This window comes from Protopterus annectens, chromosome 12.part0, assembly GCF_019279795.1.
Source record: "Protopterus annectens isolate FY-2018-M chromosome 12.part0, PAN1.0, whole genome shotgun sequence".
NCBI classification, from domain to species: Eukaryota; Metazoa; Chordata; order Ceratodontiformes; family Protopteridae; genus Protopterus; species Protopterus annectens.
In genome coordinates this window covers 916,486,525-916,499,527 of record NC_056746.1, presented here as the reverse complement: position 1 = coordinate 916,499,527, position 13,003 = coordinate 916,486,525, and the positions used below count along the sequence as shown (strand labels likewise).

Genomic DNA, 13,003 nt, shown 5'->3' with positions numbered 1-13,003 from the left:
TTCAGCATTAAGGTACATGCCTCTGCAATTTCAGCTTACCTGAACAGTACTCCATCTATCTTCTCATACCCCCATGTGAAACTTTTTCTAAAAGGGGTGATTCACTTGAGATCACCCAGAAGGTACCCCATTCCACCTTGGGATCTAAATTATGTCTTCAAAAATAACTTTGCCTCCCTTTGAACTTGTTGCCACTGCCTCTCTAAAGATACTGACCTGGACAACTACCTTCCTCATAGCTATGACCTCCGCTAAGAGTTTCTGAGCTACAAGCTTTCATGTGTAAAGAACATTTTACTGTTTCCACAGGGATAGATCACCCTCAGAAAAAAAACAACCTTTATGCCTTAAGAGGTATCAGAACTTACTTTAAACCAGGCTAGCTACCTGCCAGTCTTCTGCCCAAATCCACAGAACATGGCAGAGCAGGTCCTGCACTCTCTGTATATAAAAAGATCGGGTACTGTCTAGACAGGACAGAAAGCCCTAACAGAGCATAGCAGTTGCTGGTGGTTTTCACAATGGGTAAACGGGGCAAACCTGTCTCCAAACAAACCATCTCTAAATGGATAGCTAACTGCATTAAGTTCTGTTACTCACGCCTTGGAAAGTATTTACCTGTACATATTAAACCCCCAATCCTCCAGACATGGGGCAAATACCAGTGCTTTCCTGAAGGAGTTCGTACCCATGCCAGCCTAGAGGCAGCCACATGGAACTTCGGTGCACACCTTCACAAAACATTATAACCTAGGCAATGCCTCTAGAGTTAGAGCAGGTTTCACTTCAGCAATCTTGCAAAATCTAGATTGCTAAGGTCATATAAATGACTCTTCACCCAATTTTTAGCTTTGGTTGAATCAATACTGCAACATTGATGATGAAGAACATAGTACAGTTGTCACACATCATAATTGTAGTTGTTCGAGTAGATCAGTGTTGCAGTATATACTCCAACCCTTCTATCTGCTGACCGTTTGCCTCCCCCTTGCTGAGTGCAAGGGATACAGGAGTTTTTTTACAGATAGTCCTCTTATCTCTATCATACCCTCTCTGCCTCGTATGATTTTCTTCTTTTCCACTCAAATTCAGACATTTTGGGAGGTTGTGCTGTACTCTGGCATCAGACTGCTTGTTCACTGCTTAGAAAGATCTGAAGATTGCACTGACGGACACTCTTCTTATACCCTGATGTCTAGACGTCAGATGCAGAAGCTCTGGAAATTAGGCAGGTCACGAGCTTCTGCATGGCAGGAAGACCCATAAATCGATATTGCAACATTGATCTACTCAAACATCTACAAGTATGGTAAGTGTGACACAACTGTACTTTATCTTGATTCATCCCCTGTCCTAAATAATTGAATAGGCCTGAGGAAGGCTTGAAAATACAGGCACTGGGTTTTAGTGGCAGCATCTTCAAAATGGTTAAACACTGGGATATATTCTGGGTTGTGTGCATAAAGTGTGGCCTTCTTTGACACGGCTGTTCTTTTTCAGCATTTTTCATACACGTTAGGGTGATAGCTGCAAAGGAGGCATCAGCACCTGTTGGACCATGAAAATTAAAGGTTGCTGTCTTATATTTGGAAGCCCTAATACTATTCCTGGAGCACTGATATGTTTCACTGTTAACCCGTTTGTGAATTGATTTTCATAATGTTTTTCTTTTGAGCATGGAATGTGTGTTTTTTGTGGCATACCTGTTTTGAAAGTTTTATGGGTATGGAGATGTATTTGTTATGTAACAATGGGTGTATAAGGTGCAGAATATTTATTCATTATATTGGCAAAGATTGTGGAATTATTTAACGGTGACAGTTTACTGTTTTTCACTAGTAGCACAGCCCTTTTGCATTAAAGTAGATTTCTATTGCTGACAGCTGTTGGATTTTGTTTTTTTTTTTTGCAGTACTGTAATGTGTCACACATTTTATGTTGTACATTTTAAATTGTACACATTGATATAGCAGTACCTTTTTTGCTCTTTGAGTTTTAATGTAATTTAGAATTTTAGCTTCAAGTCTTTTCTTGTTTGAATGTGTTAAGCCTAAGTTTTAAACCTAGGCTTGCGACCATGTGTCTGGGACAGTATATTGAGCTGTGGAATAAAATGTTATGTATATTGCAGAATAGCAGTAAAGGGCAAGATCACTGTCGCATAGCAGTAAGCATTCTTTAAACTGTTAAATACGTTGGGATAAATCACACGCTACCTGAATGGGGATGGCTGGCATGAGCAGTACTGCTGTGTACCACAGAGATGCATACTGCCATGTTGGAGCATTACTGTAGTTGGAATTGTCTTGGGGCAAGCAATGCCCAAAATGTTCCCTCTCTGTAAATACAGATTAAGTACCACTAACCCAAGTTCTTTATATCTGATTTTTTGTGTCTACTGTACAGTGATTGTAAATTTACATAGTGATTGCTATAGCTTATTTGAATTTTAACCTGTAAATGCATTGCCAACCCACAGGTGGTGGTAAAAGTGTTTTGTTTTCATTAAACCAGCTGCTCTGGTAGTTAACAGTGGAAGTAGTTAATGTGTGATGTAGCTTAACATTTCATGACAAGGTACATCAGCTCTTGTGCACTTTTTATGAATATAGAGTAGGGTGATCTTGGGTGAGCTTTGTGTACATATCAGACCCAAGTTTGAAACGTATAGTTTCAATACTTTATGGTCTTATCTAATTGCTTTTAAATACAGTAACATTTTAGGATGCTTTTGGAATTTTGCTGAGCCCACTGTGCCATTCCTAGTGAGAAAGTAACATGCAGTTAACACTTAAAGTACAGTGGAACACGCAGCAACTCTAGTTTTCTAACCAGCAGGGCAGAAGACTCTGGGTTCTCTCACTTTGGCTGGTAGTCCTTATAAAATATGGTGGAATTGTTATGGTTTTACATTGTTTTGTTCACAGAGCAGAGCTAGTGCTGTAAATGTAATAGGAGTGCTCCCTTTCACTGAATACTAATTTCAATTACTGCTGACCATGGGACCTAGTAATAATGCTCAGTGTGGTAGCCTTAACAGAATATGATACTGCTGTAATTAACTTTCCTCTTGTTCTTTTCTGGCTGCTAGGGGAGCAAGAAGGAAAAAAAGTTAAGAGCTGAAGCATTTCTGTGAATGTGTATTTTCTCATAATCTCACTATGGTTGAGTTACAGAAATGGAATCTGAATTCTTAAAGAAATCTGCACATATTCACAAACACGAGCAACAAAGTAACCAAATAAAGTAAAGTTCCACAATTGCAGTACCAAGCTTCCAGCTCAATAAGAGACACCAAGTTGTTTTAGCGCTTTCATTCACATTTAATGACCAGTGAACTTCTTCAGAAACAACTTCACCATTCATCTCACTCAATAAATACAAACCAAATTAACATAATTAAATCTGCACATATCTCTACTGAAGTACTGTACATTGGCTTAACTTCTGAGGGTAGAAATTCCAGTGGACAAGAGTGTTATTAGTTAAAGCACTGTAAATTGTTTTTCTTGCTTGTATTGGTTCTGTAACATGCTGTGCTGAGTGTATAAAGGGTAGCATTTTCACTCTGTCATATTTTCTTTTCTAGTGCTTGGTGTCATCACTGCAGATTTTGCGTCAGGATTGGTGCATTGGGGTGCTGACACATGGGGGTCTGTTCATCTGCCCATCTTTGGAAAGGTATTTCTTATTATCTTCTTTGTGTTCTTCCTCTTGACTAGACTACCTGGAGCAGGTGGCTGTCTTATCTGCTTTGTCTACTAACCATGAAGTCTCCCCAGTCAAACTTGAGTCCAGTTGTTCTCTCACACTGGATATCACCAGTGTGGGGGTGAGAGTCATCTGAGGGTAACCCTATCATCAAGATAGCCATGGGGATGCTTTGTGCTGCTGTACCCATCTCCATATCCAGTCTTCTGCTGTTGGAGGTAGGCACCCTCGAACATCAGACCAGGCAAGTCTGTTCATTCATCCATCCATCCCTTTAAGCCACATGAGGAGCTTATTGTGTCCTAGTCTGCTCTTAGGCCTGGAACCACTTGGCACTGTCCACTCCCCAGCAGCTTCACATCATATTGGAAACCCAAATCCCCACCCTGTGGCATGTGACTTGAGCACTAAACCGTGGAGCAGCCTACACTATCAGCTGATGTCTCTGCTTCTGAGACATGTCTCTGAGAGCTGCTGCCATACCCCAATTCCATGGCCATTTTCCTCTGTGCCATTCAGATATCCATTTACATAGGAGAGAAAGGCCAAACAGGACCACCACTACCAGCCCTCAGGGTGGGCAGCCTGACAGAAGCCACTTGCTCTTTTCCCATTCCAAGCTGCTTTTTTAACTCTAGTCATCAAGTTGTTGCTGTTCAAGATGAGTTTCTCTGCTTTGCACTCATTGAATACCTGGATAAGCTCCATTTCCCCCATGACCCTTAATTGAATTAAGAAGGTAATTGCAGAATGCATAAATGTGTATGGAGGTGTGCATTGTGCACATTTTTAGAATGTTTGATAAGGTGACTCTACAAGCCTTTTGGTCCACAGTATTAAACTGCCTAAATGATTTATTGTCTGTTAAGATGTTACGTTGTAGCATTATCTAGTACTTTTAAATAATTACTGTCATGTACACAAGTAATGGCATGGATTGTGGAACATAGTGTGTGTAATGAGTTCTGAAAGAGTCATTTTCCGTTTCAGTACAGAATGGGGCTGGTGGCAGAAATGAACATGTTGATTTTGTTGTTATAGGAGATGCAGACATTCTCTCTTAGCATTACTGTACAGACTTATTACTTACTTACTCTCGCTAACCAAGAAGTAATTAGTATCAGTTAAACCCTTCCTTAAGCTGGATTTTCATTCATTGTTCAGGTAGTGAGTGATTCATAGGTGTGTAGCAGGCTAACAACCACTGGGTCCTTTTTAAGCCTAAGTCATGTATGCCAAATCTGTGAGAAGTTCTGATACTCTTGGTAGTGTAAGCAGAGGCTTGGGAGATGAACCTCTTACAAAGTTGCCTGTGCCTATTAAGCTAGGTTAGGGAGGAACTGTGCTTCACATGGATGGGGAGCCTGTTCCAAAGAAGTAGTCTTTGGGATACATAACCTGTTTCTCCAGCAGGTCGTATTTATTTCCAAGGGCAATGTTTAAGTCTTTATAATGGGTAATTCGGTGCTGTTTATTTTGGGGATATGGAGGAGTCCCATCAGACTGGGACCCAAAGATGCCTTGTATGCTAGGCATAGATTTCCCGTCAACAGCATGTAGGAGACAAAATACAGGGATATGGGTTTGTGGTAGTCTGCTTAGGACATGTTATTTACACCCTGTATTCTTACAGTGAGGAACCTCTGTGGATGTCCCAGTTGTTGGATGTGCCTGGTTTGGTACATAACAAAGTGGGCATTCTAGTCAATGATAGATCTGAGTGCTGGTTGTGGAACAATGACCTCTTTGGATCTTGATGCCATACCCTTGTTTATAAGTTGCACAGTATATAACAATTTCTTTATTACTGTAGATACTTGATGGTCAAAGGCTAGATTACTGTCAACCTGTGTCCCAATTCCCCAATTTCTGGATTGACTCCTAGGGGGTGTTGTTAATACTGTATTTACCAGAAGTGGCCAGCTTCCCAAAGGATATTATGATGTATCTCTTGGTATTTAATTTTAGACTGTAGCTATGACACCAGTTGTTTGTATCAGCCCATCATGGAGAATGTTTGTATCAGTGGAGAATTCTGTGACTGCTCATAATTTGTAGTTATCTGCATATTTGGTCAGCCAGAGGGCCTTGACATTTGCCTGGACCTTACAGACGTAGATGCTAAAAGGGAGCAGTCCCAGGGCCAATCCCTGAGGGACTGTGCTAGTGACTGGCTTCTTTGTAGAGGTGAACTGCATAATTCTAACTTCCTGGGTCCTGTGAGCTAGCTGGCCATCCATCAGATGACATAAGGGTTTATAACTAACCTGTTGTGTTTTTCAACAATACCAGAGTGGAGTGTTATGTCTTGGCCAGGTCAGTGTAGCAGTGTGAACCATTTTGACCTCATCCATTGCTTTGGTGACCTTCTCAAGGAATTGCACCAGGATGAATAGGCATTACCTGTCCATGATGAAACCAGACCAAGTTGGATCCAGTGTCTGAAGGTTTTCTATGTCATTAATGATCATTTCCATGCTGATTCTTTCCATTGCTTTGCATATGAAACTAGTGACAATTATGGGTCTGTCGTTTTGAGGGTCCATAGAAGGCCTGCCCTTGTGCAGAGAGACACAGTTGCCATTGTCTTTTTGTGAGGCACAAAGCATGTTTGGAGGCTACAGTTAAACACTTATTCCAGTAGGCCTGATAGTTCAGATTTCATGCTATATAGAAGGCAGCCTGGAATATTGTTTGGGCTCATCAGTGCAGTGTTTTTGGCCTTAGAGCTAGCATTGAGGACCTGTTCCATAGTGGAAGTTGGGAGAGTTCTATTTCTGGTATTCCCTGAGGAGAGACCAGGTGGAAGAAAGGGGTAAAGTCAGAGCTGAATTTGTCTGCCAGTAAGTTTACTATATCTTCTGGCTCAGTGGAGGTAGTTCCATTAACAGTGAGCTCTACACACAAGCATGTATTGCTTTTGAGATTGCAGGCATAACTAAAGAATGCCTTGTGGTTGTCCTTGGCCTGAAAGGTCAGTTTTACGTCAGATTTGGCTTTGGTAGACTTTTTGTCCTCAGACTTGTTTTACTTTAAGAGCACATGTTAAGTTGTCAATCTCGCCTTCATTCTTGCTGGATGGGTTCGGAGCCGATCCTCTGCTCCGACTCGGCACTTGCTAAGCTCGAGAATCACTTTTACCAGCTCGAGGCAGGCCTATATCCCATGATGCAAGGCGGTGATTACCCAGATCTCGTTTGCCGCTTCGCTCATGAGGTCACCTATTTTACCAGCTCCTGGTAAGTGAATTTAATTACTCTTTTTCAATAGATTTAGCTAGCCCAGTATCTAATTTTTTTCCCTTTCATAGTTGATTAGTTCCTCGATTCACTTAGACCTTATTCCCGTTAGTTTTCTCGATCCCTTATCTTTTTGTCTGTTAGTCAGGCCTTAGGCCTTACCCTCCCAAACTTTTTCCTGTCAGGATTTTTGTTAGAGGTGTCTGTGTTTTTGTTTTAGTTAGTGTTTTAAGGGACTGAGAGTGTGTGTGTGTGTTTGTGTTCAGAACTCAGTCATGTCTAAAGACACTAGGGTCTCAGGTTTTAAGAAGTGTGACTCGTGCTGTCAGAAGATGTCTCTGACAGACGGTCACACTTCTTGTATTTATTGCCTGGGACCCCTACACCTGCAGGACTCCTGTGCTATTTGCCATTGTTTCAGCCAGAGAGTCCTGCAGGAACGTAGAAACAAACTGATCCTAAGGGGTCTTCTCAAGCCTGAGAGCTCCCTGGCTAAGGTCATAGGTTCATAGGTTCATACTAGGCTAACTGCCCTTGCAAGCCATTTTAAGCCTAGCCAATTATCCCCTGTGAGATTCAAACCCTGTACCTTGTGTTTGTAAGGCAAACACCTTAACCATTAGGCCACCCTCCCTTCCCTTGGTCGGCTCCGGGAAGCCCTCAAAACCATCTAAGACCCAAACTTCGGTGTCCAAGTCTGTGGCCTTGGTTCCGACTCCACCAGAGTCGACATCAGCTCCGTCCGGAGCCGATCCTTCCTTCTTGGAAAGTTTAGTACCGGCGCCGATCGGCACCGATACCCTGGCTTCGGCACCTGTGTCGGCTCCGGCTGGAGCTGATACCCTAGCTTCGAAGCATGTGTCGGCTCCGGCTGGAGCCGACACATCTCTAACCCAGCTTGGAACCGACAAGTTGTCGGCTCCAACTGGAACCGAAGGTTCGTCGGCTCCGATGGCTCTGTCGAAGAAGAGATCTAGATCTCCTTCGCTGGAGTCTATCCAATCGGCTTCGGCCTCCCCCTTACTTTCGGAGCGGAGCCATCGGAGCCGATCATCAAGGTCTTCCAGACTCTCAGACCATGACTTGAAGAGAGTGGTGAGTAGACTACTAAAATCACAGGCACTGGCCCAGATGCTCCATAGCCCGTCTCAACAGACGACCACTATTATACACCCTCCAGAAATTCCTCCTTCGACTCTCTTACAGAGCTTGGAGCCGGAGATTATTGGTACCGTGACTGTTGCTGCTTCGGAGCCTTTACCACCCTTTTCGGCTCTGTCGTCTTCGACTCCTATCTCCTCCTTGAGACCGTCCTTGGAGGGATCCGATCGTTGGGCTTCCCTGGTCGGTTCCGAGGGGGCGAGTGGCATCGGACCCTTGTCCGACCCCGTTCTCCCTCTCGGAGCTTCGGCCTTGGTGAGTTCGGTGCCGACATCTGCTTCGGAGCCTTCCTTTTCGGTGGGACCGGGGATCCCTGTTTCTTCGGAGCGCGGGCTCTAGGTCCTCCCTGGGAGGGGAGCCTTCGAGGTGATGAGGAGTGTGCTAGCCCCCGAGCTTAGTCAGCAGTTGGTTTCTTTAGCTCCTCCCTCTACGGTGCCTGTAGATGTCTCTTCCCACTCTCTTGCTCCCAGACCCAGAGATCCATCGCCCCAGGTTTCCCCATTGGGAAGAACTTCCTCTTCCGAGGTTTCTCCTGATCTTTCAGGAGAGCCCCCGCATAAGAGGACCTGCAAGAGGAAGCACTTAGACTCCCTTGATTCTACGACATCAGATACTGACTTAGATGAGTCGGAGGGATCCCCAAGATCCCCCTCTGAGGATGTCTCCTTTTCAGACATCCTTGAACTCCTGAAACAGAAGGGAAACTGGCCCTCCATTAATCCCTCTGAGGATGAGTCTGTATACCTGGAGGCTTTTGGATCCTGACCCTCCACCTCCTGGATGTCTCCGCCTTTCGACCCCCTCATGGACGTGATAGCTCGAAAGGTGTGGGCATCTCCTGATTCTGTGGAACCAGTCCCCAGGAGGCCTTCTAAATTTATCACGGCCCCCACTGAGAAACAGTTTCTCACAAAAGGTGTCCTGGTTGATACCATGGTGGTGGCAGCCGCCACCAAGAAGGAACTTGCAAATCCTTCCGTACCAGTCCATCCTCCTAACAAAGAGTCTAGGACCATGGACAGGTATGGTAAGCGGATGTTTTCCTCAGCGACCTTTGCTATGCGTTCGCTGAATTATTTATGTCATTTCACCCGACTTCAAAGAGATATCCTCAAAGAATTAGGTGAGGTAGTACAGGATCCGTCAGCTGCTGGGGCTCAAGAGAAAATTGCCTCCCAGCTGGGAATCCTAAATTCCATAACTAACTCCTCCATGCGGCTCATTTCTTATGCAGCCGATGGAGCGAGTAGAGCCACAGGCACAGGAGTGGCTCTCAGACGTCAGTCCTGGATGCGGCTTTGCAATTTTACAGACCCCTTTAAGGCGTCCTTCACAAATTCTCCCTTTGATGGCACAACTTTGTTTGGACCTCAGGTGAAGGACACTTTGACCAGGTGCGAGCAAGACGGCAAAACTCTTTCTGCCGTAGGAGTCCGTTTCTCCACCCCTTCTAGACCTTACCCCAAAGGTCAGAAGGTAGGGAAAATGTGGTTCCGAAAATCTCAGGGAGTCACGCCTGATGCACGTGGTCAGTTTACCCCCAGAGGCAGAGGAGGTAATAACAATAGATGCCGCCCTAGGGGCAGAGGGGGTCCGCAGAACCAGGGCAGCAGAGAGCCTCTCTCTGACAAGCCCTTCCATCATCCCTGAGGTGTTGCCCGACTGCCCACTCTTGGAGGCAGTCGGGGGGAGATTGTCACTGTACCCAGAAGCCTGGCTTTCCCTCTCTCAAGACAAATTGGTACAGTCGTTCATATCCGAGGTTTACAAGATTCCTTTCGAGAGAAGCCCCTTCCCTCAAAAAGGTTCCCTTCCAGACGTTCCACCCAGTCTAAGGGAAATTGCAAAGCTAGAGGTTTCAAAGCTTCTAAAAAAAAAGGGCCATCCAGCCAGTTCCAACAGATCATTTAGAGTCCGGAATCTACTCAAGGTTCTTTTTGGTTCCCAAAAAGACGGGAGACCAATATTAGACATCAGCAAGCTGAACAAGTCTGTCAAAAAGGCAAGATTTTGGATGGTCACACTGCAATCGATTTTGCCCTTTCTGGGCAAAAACAACTGGATGTGCTCCATAGACCTTTAAGATGCATACTATCACATAAAAATCCACAGACGCTCCAGAAGGTTTCTCCGCTTTTGGCTGGGGACCAGTCATTTTCAATTCAGAGCCCTGCCCTTTGGTCTCACTACAGCCCCTAGAGTGATCACCAAATGCATGGCAGCGGTCACGGCTCACCTGAGATGTCAAGGATTCCAGGTGTTTCCGTGTCTAGACGACTGGCTCCTGTCAGCCACCACCAGGCATCAACTTCTCCAAGCCAGAGATTATACTCTACGTCTCTGCGGTCAGTTAGGAATTTCAGTCAACTTCGAAAAGTCTTCCTTGTCGCCCTGCCAATCTATTACCTTTATAGGTGCAGATCTAGACACTACTCGGATGTCAGCAAACCTAACAAGTCAAAGAATCCTAGATATCCAAAACCATGTTCGAATCATCCTATCCAGCAAAAAGGTACAAGCCAGGTTGGTCCTGAAAGTGTTGGGCCTTATGGCAGCCGCCATCACACTTCTTCCTCTGGCCTGTTTTTACATGCGTCTTCTACAATGGATGTTGTTTACCCAATGGTCCTTCCAGCAGCTTCCCATGCGTCACAAGATCCTGGTGACACAGACCTGCAAGAGCCATCTATCCTGGTGGACTTCTTCTCCCCTAGTCCATCAGGGCAGACCATTTGTCCCCCGGCTCCGGTAGCCACGGTCACTTCGGATGCCTCCCTGATCGGGTGGGGGGGGCATTATCAGGGAAGGATGGTTCATGGCACGTGGCAACCGTTCGAATACCACCTGCACATAAATGTCCTAGAGATGAGAGCAGTGCTTTTAACGTTGCAAGCCCTCAACGACTTTCTTCCCTTAGGAACTATTGCAGTTCACACGGACATCATGTCCGTGGTGTGGTACATCAACAAGCAGGGCGGAACCAAGTCCTATCCCTTGTGTCGAGAAGCTCTCAGACTTTGGCAATGGGCGATCTCCTCTCATCGGTTTCTGGTAGCAACGCATATCCCCGGGAAAACCAACATAATAGCGGACAGATTGAGCAGAGCTATACTCATGCCTCACGAGTGGTCTCTCAAACAATCTGTAGTGGAGGAGATTTTTCAGAAGTGAGGCCGCCCATGCTGCGACCTTTTTGCTACACCCCAAAACAGCAAATGCCCAGACTTCTCTCTCTTTCCACTTCCGGGCCATCCCCCTGAGACGCTCTTACCCAGGATTGGCCCCGGGGACTTCTTTATGCCCCCCCCCTTTCCGTTAATACCTCAAGTACTCCAGAAAGCTACCGTCTTGAGAGCCAAAATGATTCTCATTGCCCCTTACTGGCCTCAACAAATTTGGTTCCCGTTCCTTCATCGCAATCTCTTGGTGCAGCCTTGGCATCTGGACCCAGTTCCAGATCTTCTGACCCACCAGTCGGGTCAACTGCACCGGTCCATTCGTTCCCTCAACCTCACAGCTTGGTTGCTCCACTTCCTTCCTTAGCCAGGCTTCCTATGATCTCTAACCCCGTTAGAGATATCATAGTAGCTTCTCTTAAGTCCTCTACCAGGAGGATTTACTCTAGCAAATGGAAACGTTTCTCCTTTTGGGCAAAGTCTAAGAATATAGACCCTTTTACTGCCCCTATTCAGTCAGTCTTGGACTTTCTAGCTGAAATTTTTCACTCCGGTTCTTCTTCTTCCACAGTTAAAGTCCAGTTGGCAGCAATCTCTAATTTCCATGTCGGATTTGCAGACCAGAATATTATGTCTCACAAACTTTGTAAAGCCTTTCTCAAAGGGGTGTTCCTACTTAAACCCCCTGTTAGAGATCCTCCACCACAGTGGGACCTAAATTTAGTGCTGGCATCCTTGATACTTCCCCCTTTCGAACCGGCTGCTACATGCTCATTAAAATTTCTTTCTTGGAAGACACTCTTTCTAGTTGCTATTACTTCCGCTAGAAGAGTGTCGGAACTACATGCTCTCTGTGTTCGTCCCCCATACTTGGTCTTCCACAAGGATAGAGTATCCTTAAGAACCAATCCATCCTTTTTGCCCAAGGTTGCTTCTAAAACAAATTTAAATCAATCCATTGACCTTCCTATATTTTTTCCCAATCATTCTAACAGGGCAGAACAAAGATTGCATTACCTAGATGTTCATCGTCAACTCAGATTTTACTTGGACAGAACAAAGCAATTTAGGAAGTCTGATCAGCTTTTTCTTTCTTAGGCTGAAAATAAGAAAGGTCTTCCTGTTTCTAAAGTAACCTTATCCAGATGGCCATCTTCCACCATTTCTGACATTTATCAGCTTAGGGGCAAACAACTGATCTCAAAACCTAAAGCACATTCTACTAGAAGTCTAGCCACATCTACAGCTTTTCAGGCTAGACTACCCTTAGACACTATTTGTGCAGTAGCCACTTGGGCCACTCCTCATACGTTTGTTTCTCATTACAAATTGGATTTGGCCTCCGGGAACAGGGCAAGTTTTGGTTCCACAGTTCTCAAGAGTCTGTTCCATTGAGCCACCCAGGATAGAGGTGCTAGGGACGCGGTCCCATCCAGCAAGAATGAAGGTGAGATTGACAACTTAACATTTAGAAGTTATGTACCTACCATAACGTTCCATGTTAGTTGTCTTCTCTCGCCTTCTTTCTTGCGTCCCTCCCTCCTGTCCCCCTAGCCTGGACAGACCTTGTTTTTCCTTTTTTCTCTGGGAGATTGTTCTTCCTTGGACACCAGTTAGCTCTGGACCTTTATTACCTGGGTTCCCCTTACAGACTTCTCAGGTTAGTTGTTCTTCTTTCCTTGGTGGAAAGTTTGCGGGCAGTTTTTTCCTCTAGAT

The 13,003-nt window shown here is 45.0% G+C and overlaps 1 protein-coding gene across 1 annotated transcript in view; it reads left to right on the top strand.

Annotated features, from left to right (window-relative positions):
• LOC122816874 (plasmanylethanolamine desaturase-like) overlaps positions 1–13,003 on the top strand; it is a 418,698-nt gene that overhangs the window by 317,689 nt on the left and 88,006 nt on the right. Inside the window, exon 3 of the mRNA XM_044089944.1 lies at positions 3,590–3,681. Within this exon, the coding sequence (XP_043945879.1) occupies positions 3,590–3,681 (92 nt within the window). The remainder of the gene's footprint in view (positions 1–3,589; positions 3,682–13,003) is intronic.